At 36.8% G+C, this 10,463-nt stretch overlaps 1 protein-coding gene across 3 annotated transcripts in view; it reads right to left on the bottom strand.

Annotated features, from left to right (window-relative positions):
• The window catches only part of LOC107675146 (Y-box-binding protein 2-A-like), a 25,565-nt gene extending 21,200 nt beyond the window's left edge, over positions 1–4,365 (bottom strand). For all 3 annotated transcript variants that reach the window (XM_016469388.1, XM_016469387.1, XM_016469391.1), the window contains exons 1-5: positions 4,241–4,365; positions 3,025–3,088; positions 2,563–2,596; positions 2,151–2,240; positions 1,817–2,059 (exon numbers count right to left, since the gene is read on the bottom strand). In XM_016469388.1, coding sequence (XP_016324874.1) covers positions 1,817–2,059; positions 2,151–2,240; positions 2,563–2,596; positions 3,025–3,088; positions 4,241–4,292 — 483 coding nt within the window. In that variant the 5' untranslated portion in view covers positions 4,293–4,365. The remainder of the gene's footprint in view (positions 1–1,816; positions 2,060–2,150; positions 2,241–2,562; positions 2,597–3,024; positions 3,089–4,240) is intronic.
• Positions 4,366–10,463: the final 6,098 nt, after the last annotated feature.

Below are 10,463 nucleotides of genomic sequence, written 5' to 3' on the forward strand. Positions count from 1 at the left end.
CAACATTCATAAATGTTAGTATTGTAATTTTACTGTTGTTCTGTAAAATTAAAAAGACAATAATAATGATAATAATCATTACAACATCTCTGTTTTAATACATTTATTATAACATTCACACATAGTGTTCAAATTAGGATCTGTAATATTTTCTAATGTTTTAAAAGAATTCTCTTCTCAGCAAGGCTGCTTTTAATTGTACAGTAAAAAATACATGCCTGATTCAAGAAGGGGGTGTGATGGCCAAAAAATATTATTTTACCAACTCGTTAATTTTAAGTTAAATTGTGCTTTGTTGGTATAGTGTCTGCTAGAATGTTAAAAATGTTCAATGTTAAATATTTTTAAATTGTTGTTTTGTAATTGATATTTTTTCTTTGAAAAGCAAGACAAAACAGTAAAAAGCACATTTTTGCTTTTCAATTTATGCAATGGCGCGCTGATACAGTCGTCCGTTGCTCAGTCACATTTTTATTAAGTTTTACAAGGCATGTGACAATGCGATACGTACGACGTACTCGTAATGAGACTCATTTATAACTGTTATCAACAAAAATAAGCATTGAGGTCTTCCTGCGCGTTTCCGCCAAAATAAAAGTTGAGAAAAAGCAAGAACTCTTATTGGCAAAATACATGGGGAAAACAAACTCGAAAAACCGTGTTCGGCATTCGGTATTCGGCCCAGTGATTCATTTTGTTCGGTTTCAGCTTCGGCCAAGAATTTTCATTTTGGTGCATCCCTATTTATATTGTATTTATTTACAGAGGTATATTATGTCACACTTCACACTCCTCTAGTAAGTTTCGTCTGTGTGTGAAGACAGTAGCGCAAATCTGTGAATGAATGTTCCGAAGTGAAAAACTTCAACTAAGTGTTTGATCACATTTGAGTGATCATTGCAAAAAATGTGTTATATATATATATATATATATATATTCATTCTGTTTATGTATATACTGCATTCTATATACAGTACCAGTCAAATGTTTGGACACACGAATGGGAAGCTCCGGCCTGTTGGGGCATCATCACAATATGGTAAGGGACATAACATTTCCGTCACACGCTTGAGGTATTCAGCCAATCACAACGCACTGGATAGCTGGCCAATCACAGCACACCTCGCTTTTTCAGACCGATGAGCTTTGTAAAAATCGACGCGTTTCAGAAAGGCGGGGCATAGAGGAGAAACAATAATGTACAGTATGTGGAAAATAATGTGTTTTTTTAACCTTAAACCGCATAAACACATTTCATTACACCAAATACACAAAATAATGTTATTTTTAGCAGCATCATATGACCCCTTTAACAAGGCGCAGTGCATGCATGTTGTACATCAGCACCATACACATGCGTTGTATATGTGCAGGAAAAGCACACATATGCATCATGATACTCTCCAAAATGGCGCTAGGGTGACGCGGCAGAGAAGAACTGTTGAATAAAGTCATTATTTTTGTTTTCTTTACACACAAAAAGTATTCTCGTACGGTTGAACCACTGATGTCACATGGACTGTTTTAACAATGTCCTTACTACATTTCTGTGCCTTGATCGTGGTAGTACCCTTGCGGTCTATGGAGGGTCAGAGAGCTCTCAGATTTCATAAAGATGAACGAAGGTCTTATGGGTTTGGAATGACACGAGGGCGAGTAATTAATGACAGAATTTTCATTTTTGGGTGAACTATCCCTTTAATATCATACTCAATATTGACAGCTTACATTCTCAATTTACTAACAACGTTTCAAAAATACTTCTATTAATCCAAGGCATACTAGACCTTCGGTTAAAAAATTTAAATTACCTCACCTCGCCTTGTGGCTGAACAAGTCTTCTGCGTGGACGCTGGCGCCGAGGACGTGGCAGAGGGGCTCCTTTCTCTTTACTGCCCTCTCCCTCAGATATGGGCCCTGGTGCAGCTTTCTCCTCTCCTTCAGCAGGCTGTGCATTACGGGGGTAAAAGCGCCTACGGAATCTTCGTTTATTGGGGGCGTATCGACTGCCTTTGACAGGTATACCCCCTGGACCAGTCACATTTGCTGCCTCTGAGCCCTGAAACAAAGACTCCGTTTTAGAGGCTATAAAAGTTATAAAACTCACAATATTCCCCAACACTCTTTTGATTAATCCAGATACCACTTACTTTAGCTGCTTCGACAACATCAAACTCCACAACCTCACCATCCCCCACACTTCTGAGGAACTTTCTTGGGTTATTCTTTTTTATTGCAGTCTGCACAAAGGGAAGAGGCACATCCTTAGCATAACATCAATTTTCAACAATGCTGGGTGAGTTAAATTGCAAGTCAAACCAATTCAAAAAATAACCGTTTAGGTGATAGTTGATCTCAATGTTTTAATTTTTCTAATGTCATTTAAACTTACTATGGAAGAATGTCATGTATATATGCTGCATTTACCATCCGAGTCAAACATTTGTTCAAGACTACACTAGAGGCATTACTCTATAACCTTTCATTTAAGGAGTTGCTATTTAAAAATTATAAATAGTCTAAATGAAATGTTGCTATGCGTTTATAAAGCAAACTCATTACCTGATGAACAAATACATCTTCTTTAGTATCATTTCTGTGAAACAAAAAGCATTAAATACAATTAATTTTTATTTTAACAAACATTTTCTGAAAACTTCACAGATAGGCATAAAATCATGATTTAATAAAACCATAATTATTTAAATGCTTGCTTAGCAATATGATCTCTCTCTCTCTCTCACACACACACACACACACGTCCAATAAGCCTGCGATCACTTGGGTAAAATCTGGGCTCTCTTCATTTAAACATGTAAATACGGTTTTAGAATTTTAAATTTCAGACAGCGTTTTAGGTCACTGATCAAATTTGTTACACTGGAATGAAAATGGCTGTTTATTTAAATTAGAGGGGGGAAACACTAGTGGTCTCAGACGTTTGGACTCCACAGTATCCATCAGACTGTGTCTCTGTGCATATAGTTAGTCAGGTGAGCAGTCATTTCAGTATTATTAACATACCTATTGATGAAGCCATATCCACTGCGCACATTGAACCATTTCACGGTTCCCTGCACACCTGTCGCTGCAATAGAGAAGAAAAATAGTATATCACCATCTAGTGAGAACATCTGACAGGATTCGTATGCTCAAGCAAAGCCCGAGGAACCAACTCATTTGAACACTGTGGGTCATGTGTATGAATCAGCTACAAACTTTAAGAGCCTTCAACCTCTTTCGCCACTCAAGCGCAGGTCACAATTTTATCCAAGACATAAAGGAAGACGAACATACGCGCGTTTTTGGCCCGATAGGAAGAGATTTTCTTATTATTATGCGATCCAGTGGGTAAATATGGGCAATTACAAATGGCTCATAATGTAAATCTTTTACCTAACGACATGCAGCACACCTGCAGTTAAATCCCTCCCACAAAGCACATGGTGAGCTGATTCTCGTTCTCGAGTCAAGAACCGGTTGCATCAGTTTTCGGATCACCAGTACACTGAATAACTGACTGAAGTTATGATTACTGACTTTATATATTTGAATGTGTATTTTCATCCAGGCCTGGGACGATAGACTTGATATCATTACGTCATCGCGAATGACGTCATTACATTAGGGCGTAAAAGAACCGATGAACCGTTTTTTTTAACCGGTTCATTGAAACGAACTGTCCGAAAGAACCGGTTCGCGGAAAAGAACCGGACTTCCCATCACTAATGGTGACAGCGTGCAGAAATGTGGGTCATCAATGCAGTCTCACTGTGTAAACAGTCAAACGCTGGCCTGCTTCAAATATGGACAACTTTAGATCCTACCAGACATGTTCCTTTAATTTCTCGTTATTCTGTAATTACAGAAACAGCATATTAAATCCCAACAAGAGACATACTGTCCAGTGAGAAGTTAAGAGTTATAAATGGTAAAATAAGTCAGGATGACGGTAACCGAGGTTTCTAAAAAGCATTTATCTACAGCTTTCTCGATACAACATGTAAAGTCGCACGTGGACGTAGTGAATTCAACTTTATTTCTGTCCGCCACAAAAATGAAACCATTTTCTGAAAGACAATACTGTCGAACTGTAAAGCAAAACACAAGACACAAACGGCAATTGTCAGTAAAGCCTGTCAGTCACGTTTCACCCCACATACATGACGTGTTCATTTCTATAATCTGCAGTATGTTTTCAATAAACGTATTATTGTCGCTGAAGTCACTGAACCCCTACCGATAACTTTTCTCTCGGGCTGAGGTTGCTCAGATTCCTCTGTGTCGCTCATCTTCTCTCTCTGGATTTAACCCCCTCACTCCGACTCTCCAAACTTTTACTTGTGTGTCCACCTCAAACTTTTTATCTAGATTCCCTGTCAGGAAGGATCGACTCAGCCTCGATTTAATTGGTGTTCAAGCGACCAATCCGCGAGTTCCATCTTCATTCTCGCGTGATCAATTGGGTGTCAGCGCAATGCCTCGCGCCAAAACCAATAACTTTTTAAACGTTCATTACGACTTTTGAAGGAAATTTGATCAAAAGTCGCTAATGTTTTCTATATGATTATGTTGTTCATTGTAATGTCATAATTCAGCTTCATCTATCTATCTGTCTGTCTCTAGTAGATATTTATAGGCTAGATGCATGTTTTAAAGCAGTAATATGTATTGCCTTACAGTGAGTGATATGTAATACATCAGACAGATTCACTTTTTCCTCTGTAGAGGATATCAGGTATTGTCAATGGAAAATAAGACAAAGCACAAATAAGTAAGCCTGGTGATTTGATGGAATAGTTTAATATTGTTGTGCTTCTGCCACACACCCCTCTTCGTCGCACAACCCGTTCTACACACAAGTCACCAGATTCAGATTTCACTTGACTATATTTAACCACACGATTAGACAAGACTGTAGGTGCTATGCATGTGGTCATATTCTTCCCACCTTTATTTGACAAACGTCACTTTTTCACTACTTTTCCTGTAAATATGATTTTCACCACTGAAATTATGAAACCGTGTTTGCAACAATGTTAAAAGATATGTAATGTCTGATTTTATTTGATTTTTACTAAACAGTAGGCCTACAGAACTTCTCTACATCTCTAATGTATATTGGGCCCTTTGAGATTAATATTGCATTTGCTGAGGTGGTAGTTGAATCTGCATAATCTGCATTATTCATAGGAATAATCCCAGTATGTTAGGTCTGAGCCGACAAGAGCTGTTTGCAAGATGAACGAGAGCTATCCCGACTGAAATCACACCCAGACATACGATATTTTAACTATTTAGTAAACAAAAGATATGTAAATATAAAAATATATAAAAGACCTACAAAATAAATGTCCACTACTGACTGATTATTCCAGCTAGACACGAAGCGCACTTTTCACTTCGAAAGCATTGCCACATCGCAAAAGAGAAACAAACATCCTGATTCTACCTCTCACTCACTAGTATAGGCAAAAGCAATAAGTGCATAATAGGAAATAAGAAAAAATAAGACAATATGGCGATTAATAATGAAATTATTTAGCCTAGATTGTGACTCGGAAAGCAAACAAATATTTGACTACTGAGAGGTTGGTTTTACTTCATTGTGAAATGTCTGTGTATTCTGACTTTATATTTCTTTTTTTGTTTTTGTTTTTGCAAGAAACATTTAAATATCAATTATTTCATTATATCACAGTAAATGATGACCCCTCTGGTCTACTTTATAAACAAGCCCTGGCAGTGTCCTGCACCATTTAGATTAATAGGCTATGGATGCTAACAGATGTTTTTCTTTAGGTATTACACCTCCTTTTGGATTAAAGAGGAAACAAATTATGGTATTAATTAATGACATTTCACAGAATGTGTCTCGAAAAGTAGGCGGAGATATTTGACAGAGATTAGTGGTCAGTCATACTTTATTATTCTATGGTCACCAAGCATCTGCAAGCACACACACACACACACACACACACACACACACACACACACACACACACATCAATCAATAAAAAAATAAAATAAAGCAACCAGTGACTGCCTGTATTTATAAAACAATTAATGACGACAACAACAACAACAACAATAATAAATATAGTTGCAAGCAGCGATTTACCGAGGTTTAAGCACTTAAGACATTTAAGCATACAAGGAAAAAAGACATTATGCTACATATTATTTAGCATGGCTGGACCCACCTAAATCAATGATTAAAAATCATTTTTGGCAAATGCAGGTAATTTACCATAGAAATATGTTTTTTAATGTTTATGACTGTTATAGCGCCAGCTGTGGTCTGATCCCCTTAAAACTTTGCATGTTTGTTTAGAATCACCTATTGTGTGCTCAGCAGGTTTTGTGAAGTTTTGAGTTTTCCTTTAGGCTTTATAGGATTTTGGGTAAATTTGGACAGGCCCCTTTTCTAAATGACCCCTTTATAGCTTCCCAAAAGGTAAATTTCAATTTTTTTTTTGATAATTATTGGCCTAGAGTCCAGAGAATTGTTTTTGTTTTTTTCCAAGTAGAGAGAAAAACCTAGGACTTAAGGCTGGGCGATATAGCTAAAAAATGTATCAACGATATAATGTTTCATATCGTTCGGTATCGATAATTATTGACATTTTTTATAACCTTTTTTAAAACAGAGCAATAGAAAAAAAAATTTAAATTTAACCACTGTATTTTTAAATTAACCCAATTTATTGAGACAAGCAGCAACAAATGTTTATTTTAAATTCAACTAATATTCTTTTTTTTAAATTCACAATCTCCTCATCACAGGCAGGCCATCACTCATTTCAGCATAATAAATCATAATAAATAAATCATATTTTCAGCTTCTAAATCATAAACATCTTATGGCGCTTTTCCACTCCGTGGTACGACTCGGCTCGGCTTGCGTTTCCACTACAGTTTAGTACCGCTTTAGAGTGGGTGGGATTATTCACATGTCGTTATAGTTGCGCCGCCTCTACTGCCGCGACTCCTGAAAAACTTTTTCATTCTGTGTCGCCCCATCACGCTCTCGCTGGATCCGCTCCTCTGTTAACAAGGAGAGGAACGTCTGTACTTCCTCAACAGACCATGAAACAGCCATTTGGTTGTTAAAAAACAGCCATTGGTTGTTAAAAAAGGTGCGCTCGTTCAGAACAGTTGCGTTCGATCCTTCTTCTTCTTATGATGTTTAATGGCGGTTGGCAAACCAGCTTTTGGTGCATATTCCGCCACCTACTGGGATGGAGTGTGAGGCGATGATATCAAGGGAAATGCTAATAAAAACAAAACAAAATAAATAATACAAATTTAATTTTTTAATAAATAAATACATAACTAAAAAATAAAAAAACCTTCTACCTATATTTTATTATATACATTTTATTATTTTCATAAAATTAATAAGAGCTTTATAACCTTTATGAGAACTGTTTAACACATTCTGTAATGCCATAGAATTAATGCCGGCAGATTTTAATTCCTCTTTTAACTGTATTCTTTCCCTTTCATATGCCCTACAGTTAAGGCCCGTTCACACCAAGCACGATAACTATAAAGATAACGATAAAGATATAGTTCTAAAAATCGTTCTCAATATTAAAGAATAGCATAGTTCACACCACAACTATAACGATAACGATACAGAGGAACGATATCGTTGTGATCACTTTCAAAACTATTTTTTTTCCGGCTGATGAACGATAAAACACCGACAGCCAATCAGAATCCATCCTGCTGTAACGAGCTCAATAATTTAAAGCGGCAGACACATGTGCGCTTAGAATAAACAGACGATATCGTTCGCTGGTGTGGACGCTAATATCGTTATCTTTATAGTTATCGTTCTTGGTGTGAACAGGGCTTTAATGAGCACATGCTGTACAGTTTGCGTTCGATCATTCGCTGGCTGTGCTGATTTAAATCTTCTTCTTCTTGTTGTTTTATGGCGAATAACTCCTTAGGAGCATTATCGCCACCTACTGTACTGGAGGCCAAGTAAACTTTCATAGGTGATGAGTCTGAATTTGAGATTTGAGTAAAAAAAACAAAAAAAACATTGGTGGATGTTTCCTATTCTCTCCAATCTATGGCGCACTCAGATCACATGCTCATGCTAGCGCTGCGTGTTCAGCTCCTCTAATGGTGCGTTCACACCAGACGCGAAGCGAATATGCGCATAAGTGCCAGTGTTGATTTCAACCCTGTATGTCCCAGTCTTAATCTAGACAGCCACACCTCTTCTTTCCTATTTCTTCCCTGACAATTTATCCTCCCTACTGTCTGCGTAATATTATAACACCATCTCCCTGTGCTGCTATTATCCCATCTAATTTGCCATTTATTCATTAACTTTTTCTTTAAAATCGACTTTGCCTCCTTTTTCCCCATAGGCACTTTAACATCCACCTCCATCTTGTCTAGTGCTTTTTTTGCTAGTTTATCAGCAACTTCATTACCAGATACCCCAACATGTGCTGGCACCCAACAAAAATATACAATTATTCCAGCCTCTTTCAATCCGTATAAAGATAGATACACTTCCATTAATAAATCCTCTCTGTCTGATCTCGCATGTGCTATACTAATTAAAGCTGAAGACGAATCTGAATCTGTTACCACTTTATTTGGTCTGACTTGTTCAACCCACTGTAGTCCTATTATTATAGCTGTTAACTCTGCAGTGTATACTGATAAATCATCTGGCAATTTCAAACTAATTCGAACTTTACATTTTGGAATATATACACCTATTCCAACCTTTTGATTAACAGGTTCCTTAGATCCATCCGTAAATATTTGTAATGTTGAATCAAATTTATTATTTAGAATAGCATTAACCTCCTTTCCAATGTATTCACCTTTGGGCTTGTCTAGTAAGCTCAAGTCTACAAGTGGTTCAGGGACTCTCCATAGTGGGGCATCAGTGAGTGGTACATTAGGACAGAAGATCTTATTATCCATGCCATACTCCTTGGCCCATACTCTACTCTTCCATCCAAAACTACATCCTCCATCATACGAATATTCCCAGCACTCCTCCAGTACTTTACGAGTGAGATGAGTACTTACTGATTGTTGAAGATTCACCCAATACGTCATTGTCAATTTTATCCTTCTAAGTTCAAGAGGCATCTCGCCCATTTCTACCCCAATTGCATCTACAGGTCAACATTGTGACCTTATCTTTATTTGTAATGGCTATTGTCCCACCTTCCTACATTACAGGTATCTTTCTGAAGCTGTCAATTCCATTCATCTTCGTTATCATACGCCAGACTGCATTTATTTCGGTTTCCTTCCCTATTGTATTACAGAAGCTTTGCCATGCTGTCTTCTTTGTATTTTTAATAACCTTTTTAACATAAGCTCTTTTCTTTTGATAGTCTATGACTGCTTCTGGGGTGTGTTCTTTTTAAAAATTTTAATGATTTATTCCTTTCTCTAATTGCTTTCGAGCATTCTTCTGACCACCAAGGTACATTCTTTCTTTTACTTGTACCACTTACTAGCGGGATAGATTGTGATACTGCAAAATAAATGCCATTCACTACTTTACCATACCTATCATCAACACTACCCTCTACTGACAGATTTTCAAATTGTTCTTCACATAACATTTGAAACTTTTCCCAATCTGCCTTTTTATATATCCATCTTAAACCATAATTACAATTTTGTATTTGAATCTTATTTTGAATTTCACAGATCACTGCAAAATTATCACTTCCAATATTATCTTTAGCTACTGACCATATGCATTTACCATCTAATGATGCTGAAACTATTGTGATATCTAAACATGACATTGCACCTCTTGTCTATTCTTGTTGGGTTGCCATCATTTAGACAAACTAAAGAGTTTTCTTCCATGAATTCTTCAACATTATTCTTCACCATTTTTATCTGTGTTCCTGCTACCCCAAATACTATTGTGTGCATTAAAATCACCACACATAATCATTTTGTTTGATGATTCTCCCATGGCACTTTTCAGAATGCCTACTGATAATTCCGAACAAGGATTATAAAAATTTACTAATCTGATTACCCCTGTATACCCATTACTTCTATACATATGCTCTCTGCATTACTTTCACTATTTACAGGTGCATCTCAATAAATTAGAATGTCGTGGAAAAGTTCATTTATTTCAGTAATTCAACTCAAATTGTGAAACTCGTGTATTAAATAAATTCAATGCACACAGACTGAAGTAGTTGAAGTCTTTGGTTCTTTTAATTACAAATACAAAAACCCACCAATTCACTATCTCAACAAATTAGAATATGGTGACATGCCAATCAGCTAATCAACTCAAAACACCTGCAAAGGTTTCCTGAGCCTTCAAAATGGTCTCTCAGTTTGGTTCACTAGGCTACACAATCATGGGGAAGACTGCTGATCTGACAGTTGTCCAGAAGACAATCATTGACAATCTTCACAAGGAGGGTAAGCCACAAACA

This window comes from Sinocyclocheilus anshuiensis, unplaced genomic scaffold (genome assembly GCF_001515605.1).
Source record: "Sinocyclocheilus anshuiensis isolate Anshui unplaced genomic scaffold, SAMN03320099.WGS_v1.1 scaffold1672, whole genome shotgun sequence".
In the NCBI taxonomy this organism is placed as follows: domain Eukaryota; kingdom Metazoa; phylum Chordata; class Actinopteri; order Cypriniformes; family Cyprinidae; genus Sinocyclocheilus; species Sinocyclocheilus anshuiensis.